The 13304-nt window shown below is 55.7% G+C and overlaps 2 protein-coding genes across 2 annotated transcripts; one reads left to right on the top strand and one right to left on the bottom strand.

Moving 5' to 3' along the window:
* Positions 1 to 1547: 1547 nt before the first annotated feature.
* Positions 1548 to 7433, bottom strand: BESB_010020 (sarcalumenin/eps15 family protein; the record flags this gene model as incomplete). Its single annotated transcript, XM_029359756.1, has 13 exons — positions 1548 to 1573; positions 2139 to 2428; positions 2712 to 2812; positions 3137 to 3283; positions 3530 to 3652; positions 4110 to 4271; positions 4836 to 4928; positions 5282 to 5377; positions 5757 to 5867; positions 6044 to 6214; positions 6401 to 6520; positions 6878 to 6985; positions 7209 to 7433. The coding sequence occupies 13 exons, from the start codon at positions 7431 to 7433 to the stop codon at positions 1548 to 1550; spliced, it is 1773 nt and encodes a 590-aa protein (XP_029222669.1).
* Positions 7434 to 10550: 3117 nt separating this feature from the next.
* On the top strand, positions 10551 to 12893 carry BESB_010010 (uncharacterized protein; the record flags this gene model as incomplete). The annotated part of the gene is made up of 3 exons (XM_029359755.1): positions 10551 to 11440; positions 11812 to 11893; positions 12456 to 12893. 3 exons carry the CDS (start codon positions 10551 to 10553, stop codon positions 12891 to 12893), a joined length of 1410 nt encoding a protein of 469 aa, XP_029222668.1.
* Positions 12894 to 13304: the final 411 nt, after the last annotated feature.

The raw sequence follows: 13304 nt of genomic DNA, 5'->3' as shown, positions 1-13304 counted from the left end.
ACACATATATATTTTGTATATATTGGTACACATTTCACAAGGCGACTCACCCCTATGCGGCAAACCGGGGCTGCCGCAAACCCTATAGAACGTATTTATGTACTTTTGTATGCACCTCTGTTTTTTTTGTCTCTCTTGTAAACTGGTCTGTGTCGTCGTTTGCTCAGGAAAAACCTTGTTTTGCGCACTGTAATCCCAACTCTACATGAACATACATATATAGATATATATGTATATTTATGTGTATCTATGTGCTGCTGGAAAAGCAGTCTGGCTCTTCTGTGTTGCGTTCGCCTTGGCGCTGTTGTTTTCATGCGTGCAAGGAAGAGGCTGTCTCGTTTGTCCGGCTTGTTCGCTTTTTCTGTCGAAATCCGGCGGCTGCGCGAGCCTCCGCGTTGTCTCAGATTGTCTGCGTTGCTGGCGAAGCACAGGTTGCCAGGTTTCTCTCTTATTAAGTGCAGGCATTGTTTCCAGTGCCTTCTTTTTAAAAAAACAACACGTAGAATACGCCTTGGCGCAGGCGCCCCTCGCTCACAACCTAACTGGTCCCTTCAAGGCGCGCGAAGGCAGTCGCGGGAAGGCGACGGCGTGTCTTCAATAACTGAAGAAAGCTTGGAGCGGAAGTCGCTCTCTAGGTAGGTGTTCTCTCGCCTGGAGGCAGCTTTTGAAAGCCTCCCCTAGCCGCTTTTTGAGAAGACTGCGTAGCCATGCTCATCCGTTAACGCATGCATGGGCGCTGTGAAGGCGCTCTCTTCTTTCTAGGCAGCTGAGCAGGACCAATCGCCTCTTGGACTGCTTCGCTCGAGTCAATCTATCCGTATTTAGCTGCCTATCCGTACGCGCGAGTCGCTCTCGCGACTCGCGTGCGTCTCCGCCGTTGGCTGAGTGGCTGTGCAGACTCCCTCCGCTGCTGCCCATAGTAAGGTTCCGCGCCGGGTGCTGAGAAGAGGGCTTCAGCGTCGTCTCTCGCGACTCTGCTTTCGCTTTCTTTCTGCGAGCCGCGCAGTTTCAGCCTCGAAACCGATCGGCTGGAGCAGCGAGGTGCTCCTGGCGGAATGCCCGCTGCATGCATGCGACCGCGAAACTTCTTTTAGAGCGAACGCGCTCAAGAACCAGTCTTCGAGCTGCCGCGGAGAGGGAGCACCAGGCCGAGTCTCGGCACACAAACACCCGCGGCTTGAATCATTAGCGGATGGCAGAACTCGCGCGACCAACTACCGCGGACACAAGCACACAGAAGATTAAATGTGAAAATCGTAGAGAAATACATACATATTTACGGCTGGAAGAGAAACGCAGAGGCGAAACACGCGGTGCGGAGAACGACCGCGGAAAAAGCCCCAGCCATGGCCGCCGCCACACCCGCCGAAAAAACAAATCGAAGATCCAACAGAGAGGTCTCCTGACGGCTTTCGCATTATTCAGCACCTCTCTCGGCATTCCACGTCCACCGATGGCGTGAATTAAAACACAAATCAGCGCGGAAAGAGGCGAGCGAAGAGTCCACGGAGGACGAAAAATGACTGGAGGCAAGTTTTTCAAGCCGCTTAATCACCCAGAGGGTTGCCAGCATCTGCAAACAGAGCGAAAAAAACACAAAAAAACGAACTCGCATGCGAGATCTTCTCCCTTGTGCGCCTATGCTTGGCGCTTCCGGCGGCGAACCACGGGCATGAGAAGCGATCACGGAGCGGCTCAGTCTTGAATCTTAGTCGCACGAGGCATTCGAGCGCTTCAGGCGACCGAAGAATTTCCTCGCAAACCCTACTTTGCCTGCCAGAGTAGGGTTTGCGATTCAGAGACGTGATGAACACACTCGTCGCACTCTCGAGTCCTTGAGGCTCCTCTAGCGTCCACGACCCAGGAAAAACCAAGCCAGGGTCTTACACACATGCAAATGAATATTCACCGAAGCACAGCACATGTCAGAATAAAATGACACACATCTACACACGCACGCATCCGAATGCGCATATGCCGGTGTGCCTGTCTGTTTCTCTTTTTCTCTCCGTCTCTGCATGTGTGTACGTATGTATGCGCATGCCTGTAAGGCGCTTTGTAAAACCCAGTGTGCCTGTGTCTCTGCATGCATATACGCCGGCGCCTGAGGCGCGGTTGCGTGGACTTGCTTTTCTAACCTGCGCGGGGGCCTCTGGCGGGACTCCATCCGGCCGCACTTCCCCTGCGCGAGAGACTGTCGTGTGTGGCGCTGCAGCTCTCGCGCTGGAATGAGGCCTCACGGTCGTTTAGAAGCGAAGGCGAGGTGTCTACGCTGGCGCCGTGTGGGTCGAAGGAGGGAAGCAATGCCTCTGGCAGCGACGCCGGCAACTCGAAGCCTTCCAACTTCATCTCGATGAAGCGTCGTGCGAGCGCGTACTCGTACAAATCCAAGTATCCGTCGCGCGTGATATCCGCCAGGTTCCAGACGCTGAAGTGCAAGAAAAAAACACGCAAAGCGCGCAAAGTCCGCGACAAGGATTCAAACACGAGCGCCCAGATGCTTCATCGACGTCTTCAAGCACGTGTGCGGCATGGCGCTGGAGAGAGGGGAAGAGAGACGCAGCAGCCGAATGCCTGCAGCGCGTCGCTGCCGTCAGATGCAGCTCTCAGGCGAGAGACACGAGAAGAGAAGCTGAGTTCAGAAAACGCCAGGGTTCGGATTCTGCGTGGACATGCATGGACTGCATGCACTCGTCGTCCAGGTTGCTTACCGGTGTAGCACTGCACTCGGGAGTTTGCTCTTCACGAGGTCCGCCTTAGCCTGCGTGCCGTTGATGCGGCCGCAGGTGTCGGGTCCGAGAGACTCGAAATCCTGAAACAGGCCAGCGAAAGCAAGTGCATCGAGCCTCAAGATCAAGCCGACTACGGGCCTCTTTGCACTCGTCTCCGCGCTGCTGGGCTGCAGCGCCGCCATCTTTCTACACAACAGCTCCAACGCGGAGTCCCCACAGCAAATCTACCTATACATATGCAGGCAAATACATGCATTTACTATATAAAAATGCGCGTGCCCGAGGCACCAAAAAAGCGGATGTATAAATATGTAAAAATACATACATGGACGCACACATAGATATATGTACGTGCGCGTGTATGCTTGTGCAGTTGTGTGCCTCGGGGCCGCTCAGTGTCTCACCGCTCGGTAGCGTTCGACGTCGACAGGCTGGTTAAGGAACTTATCAAGCATCCAGACAGATCCCGCGTTTCTGGACTTCAGTGAGAGGAACGGCGAGGCCTTCGTCTCTACGACACTCCCGTCAGAAGGTTGTTGCGCCGCCTGCGCCTGCACGCACGCAAAAACAGCGCGAAAAGACACGATGCACATCAGGTTCCAAGCAGTCACGCAGATTCACACGGCCGCCACACTCAAACCTGGAGCTCTCTATACATCAATACTTGAAAAAATATATAAATATATGCATTTGTCCATATATGTATACGCATGTGTCACCTGTAAGTATGTATATACATATATGTATCTGTACATGGGCGAGAACGATGCACTCGCGCGGAAAGCGAAGAGGCTTGCCTCTTCGGCGGGAATGAGAGCCATGAGCTGCGGAATCTGTGTCTTAATCATCAAGTCGAGGGCCTCAATTCGCTTCGAGTCCAACTTGGGAATCCTGTTCCAGTCAAACGCTGCCAGCTTCTCCTGCGCACGCAGAGAAAAGCGCACACATGCACAAGGCATCCCACCTAGATCCGCTCAAACATCCAGGCAGCGACACTTACGGCCGGGACTCCGAACACAATCTTCAGCAAGCTGTAAGAATATGGAAATCCACAAAAACACGCACTGCCTGCGCAGGGCGACACACGCACATCGTTAAAAAGAGATACGCCACGGCGCTCCAGCAATCCCACAGACCATGTATAACGCGCTGCAGGGCACGAACGACAGCACACAAAAACAGACTTGTCGATACATATATAAATATATGCACGTATTGCAACATATATACATGGATATATGCGCAAGCGCACACACGAGCGTATTGGCGCCTGCGAATACCCACATGCATGCAAACACGTATATATATAATATGCATTATGTTTGTGTGCCTTTGCGCGTGCATACGCGAATTTGTTTTACGTCGCGCGCGTTTTACCTGCATGAGGGAAATCGGGGGGAAATCTCCGAGAGGAATCGCAAAGTCAGTGGAGACCTGCTGGTACACCTGCTGCAGCTGATTCAAAAGTTGCTTCTTCTTCGCTTCCTTGCCCCACATGGGCAGCTGCTTGCGCAGATTCGTCAGCAGGTAGGCATGCACCTGTAGAAAAATCGCGTCTCCGTCGTGGTGAGAACGAATCAAACGCTCCCGAAAGGCTCGGCGGCCGGGGTCACGTATATTTACATACATATACACTATGCATTATATATATGCTTACATACGTACATATATACATATTGATTCACGTACGCATATATATATCTTTCATATATCGTGCATATAGGTAGATAAGCCTAGAGTTGACTATTCGTATGGCTACAAACACACACATACACAAAATTATGGATATATAAAAATATTTGATGAGAAACGTCGACCGATGCTGATTCAGCAACCAGCGGCTCGTGGGCGCTGCTCGGCTTGCCCGGCGACCGAGTGGAAGGCCTCAGAAGAGAGCGGCACTTCTCTAGACAAAACGGAGAAAAAGCAAAGCAATGAGCTTCTTCCAACTCCAGAAGACTCCAAGTGTGGAGAGCGCGCGAAGGCAGAGACAAATCAAAGGGCGACACTGGATCGCGCGGAAATGCGCAGAGCGCCGAGAAAAAGTGAAAAATCGAGAAAAATGAGCATTAGAAGGCAAAAAGTCAAAAAAATGAGCATTACCTTCGCAAGCCTCGCTCTCTTGATGAAATCGTTCACTTTGCGAATCGCCGCGTCGCGAGGGAGCCGCGCGATGTCGGCGTACAAGTCGTTCGCCTGCGCGAGGGACCACAACAACGAAACGAGAGAAGAGAAATATGGCGGGAGAGGCCACACCAGACACCGGACACACGAGCAGAAGCACGAAGAGACGTCCACGCGAGAGCCCCTTTACTGCGGAGATAAAAGGATATCGCCCAACCCGTTGAGAAAAACCGGATCTTTCTAGCTAAACCCCTGAACCGTAACGAACCAGCTACATCTGCAGCACACACGCCATCGACTGAAGATGTCGCACCACCGACAGGCAAGACGACGACTCACATAAACACGGGCACCCGCAGAGGAACGCAGAGGCAACAAAAATTTCGTCTTCTCGCCCGCGACAAGCTTTCTTCTTCCAGTCCTACCTCAGCTTCAAAGAGCTTTCTGTTTTCGTCGTTCTGCAGAGGCTGATTCCAGAAGGAGCCGATGTAGACGCGCGCGACTTCCGGCGAGGGGATAACCTGAACGCATCACCCCAAAGTTCAAGTTAGATTCGCTTGCGACAAAAACTACAGAAAAGAGAACAAAAAATTGAAAAATGGACACCAGCGCAGACTTGCCGGCGGCCTCCACCTCTGGGCCTTGCCTCTCTCTCAACTGACTTTCCTAGTTCTTTTTTATAAATTTTTCGCGAGTCCCGGCTCTATCTCGCCTTCCCGTCTTGCGCCCTGCGATGTCCAGTTCGCTCAGCTTTTCTCTCGAGTGGCATTCATCACCCGCGCCGTTCGCTGTCCTCTCTAGGGTTTAGGGTTCTCTTCTCGCAATTTTTCCGCTGTCCACGTCCCCCTCGCGAGGCTGCTTTTCTCGTATTTCTCTGTTTTTCGCCTGCCGCGAACGCACCTTGCCCAACGACCACATGAGAGCGCCGTAGACGCGCATCAGCTGCTGGTAAGAAACCATGTCGGCCTTGTTGAGGATGATGCGAATCTTGGTGTCGTTGCCGCGGAGCGCCTGCAGAAGCCGGTCACGCGCAGTTCAAAGTGAGAGAACGCACAGACTGCGGCACCGCGCGAAAACGTGCACCGCAGCGCCTTGCGCGCGACAATGTCGTCGACAGCCGGGATGAGGAGAAAAAGGTTGGAAAGTCAAGAGAAATAGGAAAACCCGTCTCTCGCCGCGCGACTCACGGTGATGCATCTGCGGAACTCATCGGAGATGTCGAGTTTGTGCGCGTCAAAAATGAGAAGAATGAGGTCAACCCGCTCGGCGAACCACTGGATGACGCCCTCGAAGTCGTAGCCGCGGCTGGTCTGCTTGTTGCCGCTCAGGACGCCGGGCGTGTCAATCAGCGTGATTCCCTAAAAAACGTGCAGAAAGAGAGTTCTCTTCATGACCGCACAAGCCTCCTCGCGCGGTCTCAAGCGCGGCTGCGGGTCTTCAGCGCTTGACGCGGCAGCGAGGCCTCCGTCTCCGTCCTCGGGTTTTCGGCGCGCCTCCTCTCGTCGCTCCCGCGCATTCCTTCTGCTTCGCTCTGAGGCGCTTACGTTGAGAATGACGCAGGGGAGCATGGAGCACTCGAAGCGGAGAAGAAAGTTGTTACCGAAGTTCGAAAGCTGACTGAAGGGCTTCGTGGGATCCACGACCGCGGCGTTCCCTGGCACCACCTGCAGAAAGGAAAGATATCAGACACCCCCGCAGACACGAGACACGCAGAGAGTCCAGCCGCCTCGCTCGACGCGAGCCAGGGGTGCGCGAGTCCACGAGCAAATCTGACTTCCACGACGCGTCGTCAACTTTCGGGTTAGAAAATTACTTAGAAAAAAAAACCGCCTCGAAGCGTTGTCCAAACCTTTTTACTTGATACAGTGGTTATACAACGTTTATATTTTTATATTTAACAGAAATATCTAGGAATCATAGGCCACTCTGGGATCGAGCCAGAAACCTCCCAGACACGTTCGCTCTCTCCCCTTGCCCTCGCAGAACCCCAAATTGACTGCGCGCTGCCCGCAGTCGCTTACTTGTTCAGTCTCGTTTTCCATCACCGCGACGAAGCGGTCTGTCGTGGGCTCGGGTCCGATGCGCAAGCCAGGGTAGTCGCGCTCGAGCAAGTGCTGAATGAAAGAAGTCTGCAGGAGGCGAAAAAAACGCGGAACGCACAGCAGCGGAGGAATCGCGCGGAAGAAACGCGGGAGACGCGTGCGGGGACTGCCCGCGGCTCGCACGCTGCAAACTGCAAACGGGGCAACCTCATAGGAGCCCTGAAAATTCACGCGAAGTGCGACACAATGGGACATCGGCGCTCGACGCGCTTCCCTCGAGCCGTTGAGCTCGCCCGGCCCTGCTTCTTACCTTTCCTGTGCTGTACTGACCAATGAGCATCACCATGGGCTTCGCGGCGAAGTCTCCGTCCGTGAGCAGCGGCGAGAAGAACTGGTGAAACTTGAAGTCCTGCTCCAGAGGAAGCAGCACCGAGCGGTAGAGCTCCTGAAGCCCAGCCTTCACGTTCTGGTACACGCTCGAGCCGGCGCCGGCCGTCATGGCCCCCGACGAGCGTCCCCGGAACCAGCGACTCATTTTCAAAGAGTGAAGGGAAAAGCCGCAGCGGAGCAGAACAGGACAGAGGTACGCCAAGGGACGGGCGGCGAGAAGGTGGGCGGGTTCAGGGGCCGGGTGAGGGGGGGCGGCCGCGACGCGAGCCAAGCGGCGCGCGGAACAAGCGGCAACGGTGGGAAGACGACGCCGAGAGACCTGTCGCGGGCGAGAGGCGGCTGGCGGCCTCGACGCTGGACGCAGTGGACGGCTGCCTCCGCGCGAGAGCAGAAAGAGGCAGCTTATGACTATGGCAGAGGCAGGCGACGCGGGAGTAGGGCATGTGATGCAGAGGCAAGAAGGGAGAGGAAACGGAAGATCGAGGAAGGCAGCGACACCCGCAGCAGCGTGAACCAACGTGAAAACAAAGGCAGAAGAGTGAAAGAAGCCGTGTGCGTAGAGGCAGGAGTCCCAGGTTCGCAGAGGCAAACAAAAAACAACTGCGAAGCGAAGACAACAGGAAAACTGGCGAAAATAGATTTTTTAACGCGACTCAACCGCGGTCCTCCTGCGGTGTACCGACCGAATGCGAGAGGTAAGGAGAGACAATGGGAAGGAGACACACACCAGACGACGAAAACAAAGTGAAAAATCCGAGATGTTGGGGCAAAGAATGACTGCAGGGAAGATGAAGAAGGAGGCCCCGAGAAACCTGCCTTGTGTACATACACTGCCGGACCCCCAGACTCTGCCGGGCCACCGGCCTTCAAGAAGAAAGTTCAGAGAACAAGAATCAAGAAACCGACCTTTCGAAGAGGAGGCGATGGAGGCAGCAGAACGACGGGGAGAGAAGCAAAAACGACGGCGAGAAGAGGTGGGAAAAGCAGTTCGTGAGAACGGAAACCGAGAGCTGAGACCTTTCTCGATTGCTAGTAGTTCCCCCCGTAGAAGGTTCGCTGCGGCAAGACAACAGGGGCTAGGCGGTTCACGGAGAAGAAAGACGAAGTTCTAAAGTTGAAAAGCCGCAGCACAGCACTGAGGAAACACTTCTGGACATGCTCGTAGCCGACTCCGCTAACGCTTCTTATTGAATCGAGACAGAAGACCTGGCAGCGCCGTGTGTCTTCTCTCGCTTCAGGGCCGTCTGAATGCAACTATGCTCGCATACTTCCAAGTCGTTTTCCGGACGGGAAAAAGACTCAAGCATGCAAGTTGTTCGCTGACGGCGAAAGACTCACACAGTTCGTCTAAAAACACTCACCCGACTATTTCTAGTGCGTCTGTGGAGGAATCTGTGAATAGTTTCGCTCAAAGTGGCAGAGAGAGTCCAACTCTGGCGCGGCAAGGTGACAGCCAGATGGGGAGCGATTGTTCGCATCGAGTGGTTGCCCCTTCTGTGTTCTTCAGCCTTGGCCGTTGGAGTGGTGCTGGAAAGGAGATGAGACTCCGAGATTCGAGGTGTCTGCTGAGGTACAAAAAGCCAAAACAGTCGGTTGATGGCTCACAGGTCTCACGACTTCTCGTGGCTCGGCTTATAGACGGGGAAGACCAGAAAGCTGAGAAACAAGCGATGAGCTCGAGCGTCCAGGTGTGTCGACCAGCCCGCCAGCCTGCGAAAAGCGTCGCTTGTTTTCGCAGGAAAGGAGGAGCGCATTGTATACCTATACATGGGCACGATTTCCGCGATTTCGCGTTTCTACGCTTTGGGCCGCGCTCTAGCGCTTGTCACGTCTTGCATTTTCTTTCTCGGGTCGTCGGCCTCTTTGTTTCTTCGCTTCCCATTGTCTCCCAGCGCCGCGCGCTCGTGTGGACGGGTGGATGACGGATTGGACGCGCGAGAGGCGGAGGGAATGCCGGCATCACGCGAAAAACTCGAGCCAGACATGCCGAGGTCTCGGCCGGCGATCAGAAGGGCTAGCCGTGGCTTCTTCGTGTGTCTTTTCTCGCAGCGAGAAGCTCGTTGCCGCGTCGACTGCGTCCGCGGCGCCCGCCCTCCGCGGTGGAGGCCCGCCGCTCATCTCTGCACTGCGTCAAAACGTCCTCTCGCTCTCCAGACGGACACTCGCACGTACGCCGCTTCTCCGCGCCTCACGCTTGACTGGTGAAGTCACCGGAGGCGGGGCGAGCGACGGCGAGCAACGACCTGAAATCATGGGCCTCGTGGGCGCATGTGTCGAACCCATGCCTACGGCAGCCCGCTCACCCTCTCCCTCCCTCGTTTTCCTCCTCTCTGTCGAGCTCGTGCTCAACGGCAAAGCAGCCTCCTTGCGTGTCTCGGGCGAGGTGGAAGACCCCGCCACTGCTCGCACGGGTCACAGGGTTGTGCCCTTTTCTCTGTAGAGTCTCCGCGCGAGGGACGGCGCGCGCACGATGAAGCCTCTCAACCTGCGCGGCCGAGAAGTCGAACTGGAAAAGCTCGTCTGACGCGCCTGCGGCCTCCAGTCGGCATGCCCCCCTCCGCAGCGGATCCTTCACGTCCGCTGTCTCTCCTCTCTTCGCTTTTTCTGTCTGCCTGCTGCGGACTGAGGGCCTGCGACTTCGCGGCCCCCGCGCCCTTTGTCTCCAGCGTCAACTCCCGTCTCTCTGCCTCCTCGCGTGCGCCTCTACCCGCTTCCGCCGCTTGTTTTCCTGCGTGCATTTTGCGTGTCTGCTTATCGTCTTCTGTCTGCAGTCTCGCGTGTCTGCGACTCCGCGTCTTCGACTCCGCGTGTGCGACTCCGCGTGTGCGACTCCGCGTGTGCGACTCCGCGTGTGCGACTCTGCGGCGCTGGACTCTTCGTCCTCACCGCGTTTTTTTTTTGCGCCGTCGGCGTGCTGGTTCGTTCGTTTTGGTCTCCGCCTTCTTGTTCACGGGCTGCTTCTGTGCCGCTGTAGCCGCGCGTCGGCGATCCCGTCTGCTTGCCGAGAAGGTGGCACTCTTCGCTCTCGGGTTGAGTCACTTGCGGTCTGCCTCGCTGAGTTTCGTTTCTTGTCTAACTCGTTTTTCCTTTTCCCAGGCCTTTTTTACGCCTGGCTTCTGTCTCCTTTCCATCGCATATTTCGCTGTTTTCCGTTTCGAGCGGACGCAGGGGTTGGCTCGTCGCGTTGAGGGTTTGTTTTCGTTCTTGCGGGTGTACGCCTGCGCGCTTTGTTTTGTCTCTGCTTTTTGGCTTCGTCGTCGCGATGGTGGAGCCGATGCCAGACGGCGAGTCGCTGGCGGCTGCCTCGGGCAAGCCGCTGAACTGGGGCTACCAGGTTTACAACTGCTTCACGTTGATGTTGAGTTGCATCATTTTGTTTTGCGTGTTGTTGATTCATGAGATGTCGCGTTCGGCGTCGGTGCTCCCGCACGCGTTCCAGATGATCACGCTGCGCAAGCGGCGGATGTTCTGCTTCGAAGTTGACATAAGCTCGGGGCCGTGCGCGCGGAAAGTCCGCATGCATTACATGTGGCTGCTGCGCACAGCGATCCTCGTCGTGGGGTGCTACGTTTGGCAGACGTGTCTGCTGTCCTACTGGGCGATCGACTACCGCGACACGTCCGCGCGCGCGAGTCTGGTCACGGCGTGCACCGTGGATGACGCGGACTGCTTCGGCTCGCGTCACAACTACGACTTTTTTTCAGTCAACGCCGCGCCGCCGAATCTGTGCGTCAAGTACTCCTACGAAGACCTCCGCACCGAGCGGATCCAAGAGGAGATCCGCGAAAACTACCGCTACATCACCTGCATCGGCTTCGTGCGACCCGACACGCTGACCTACACGCAGCACCTCGCCATCGCCTACGCGCTGACCAAAATGATCATCACGCTCTTTGAAGTCCTCGTATGGTTCCTTTACCGCAGCCGCTCCAGCCTGCTCGCCATCGTCGTCCTTGTCGTCGGCATCATCTTCCTCGGCGTCTGGGTCGGGAGCATCTTCATCCCCCGCCTCCTCACCTTCTTCGGCTCGTGGATCGGCTACGTCATGCTGCTCTCCGTCCCTCTCGTCCTGTGGACTGCCCTCATGGCTGCCCACAACTTGCGAAAAATCCAACACCAGAAGTGGACGCTGTGGCAAATTCAGGCCAATAGGTGCGACGCGCAAACAAAAAACGCCAGCGCAAAAACCGCTGTGTCGTAAACAATGTTTGGCGCGTGTCGCTCGGACGCCAGGGGCTTGGAGCACTATTGCAGTTGAGGCGCCTCACGAAACCTTCCCGAAAAAACCGCGAGGCAGCCGACACTGCAAGCGCGTCCGCCGCCCCGCGTCACCGCCTCTTCCGGGGGCGTATACATTCAGAGACAGATGTATACATACGTAAATACGTTTATGTATATGTACCTGTTTGTATATACCTATCCCTGCATCTTTATATGCAGATCCATTTATACAAATGTATAGATGTGTATATATGTGTATGGGTATCTCCGGGGTGTGTCTCTTGCGGGCGCGGTTTTTTCAGGCCCGTCGCGACGGCGGAAGATCCTGCCGGCGATTATCGGCGCGTGCGGTCTAGCTCCGCCATGTTAGACGCAGACTACGGAGTGAGAAGAACCCAACCGAAGGGCGACGCGAGGGGAGGGGGGGGGCTGGGAGAGGGGTCTTGGCTTTTTCCGCTCGCGATCGCCGCGTGAAACATTCGCCTCCGTGGCGGTGACGCGGGCGTCTGCACACCGCTGCGGACGGCGCGTCGCATCTCTCTAGAGAACGCCTCCTCTCGTCTTTTATATGAATATTCATATATTAACATAAACCGTTCAGATACTTCTGTGGATCCTGCGCATACGGCGGGGTCACCCTTCCCCCCCTTCACCACAAGGGCTGTCTCAGGCAAACACACATGGCCATATACTTTTACATGTTTACTACCTTTTTATTTTATATTATATTCTCGTATGTATATTTGCTGTGTGCAGGGGTGCCTTTTCATGCCCAGTCGGAAACGCGTTGCGCCCTGTGTTTCTTCGTGTATGCCGTCTCGGTTCATCCTTATGTCGGCGGTCTGTGTTATGGCTGGTCGCGTGAGTTCTCTCGCTGAGAGGGGGAAAGGAGCGCGGCTGTGGTAAAGTTTTCCCCGTTTCTTTCGTTTTTTGCGCGTGTGTCCAGGACGAGACGCGGTCCCCGGGCGCGGGCTTCGAGCCCCGGCATCCGAGCGAGTACGTGCCCTCACCAAGGCAAAAGGCTCTCGCGTCGCCGTTTGTGACGAGCGCCGCGGCGGCGCCGGCGGGTAGCGCGTTCCTGCAGAAAGCCTCGCACAAGATGAGTCTGCGCTTCGCGTCTGGCGTGCGCAGTGCGATGCCCGCGCGCTACCAGCTCGCCTCTACTGAGAGCGATAACGGCGGAGGCGGTAAGAAGGACGAGGACCTTCTGAACAAGTTGCGAAAGCACGCCTCGTTCTCGAAAAAAGACAAGAGCGAAAAAGACGCGGAGGTCAACGAGAAACCCGAGGACGAAAATGCGCAGCTGCTCCCGGGGGGAGGAGACCGCAACAAGCAGGCAGACGTAGACGCAGGTGAGGCAGCGAACGACAAGAAGGACGTGTAGAGAGCAGTCGCAGCGTCCTCCGGCAGAACAGCAGAGAACTGAGACGGAGACTGCGCAGAAGACGCCGAGCCCAAGAGCGCGAGAAAGACTCTGCAGAACTGGGAAAGGAGAGGACGCGCATGAAAAAGTGGACAGTGTGTGCGGAACAGGATGAAGGGAACGCGAGAGAGAAGAAGAGGCGAGAAAGAAAAAAGGAAGCTGGCAGCGCGCAGGAGAGCTATTTCTCATCCCCCTGCGCGGCGCGGGCGCGCAAGAGTCCATCGCCTCTCTTTTTCATTTGTGTCCGAGACTGCGACTCCTTCGTGCTACGCAGAACGTGTGGGCGCTCGCTTCATATACGCAACAAGGCGGATGCATGTGAGAGGGAAGCAGTCCATATACGGATGTGTCTATTTAATCATAAATGCGTAT

Source organism: Besnoitia besnoiti, chromosome I (genome assembly GCF_002563875.1).
Source record: "Besnoitia besnoiti strain Bb-Ger1 chromosome I, whole genome shotgun sequence".
Taxonomy (NCBI): Eukaryota; Apicomplexa; class Conoidasida; order Eucoccidiorida; family Sarcocystidae; genus Besnoitia; species Besnoitia besnoiti.
This window is presented reverse-complemented; position numbering and strand designations above follow the sequence as displayed.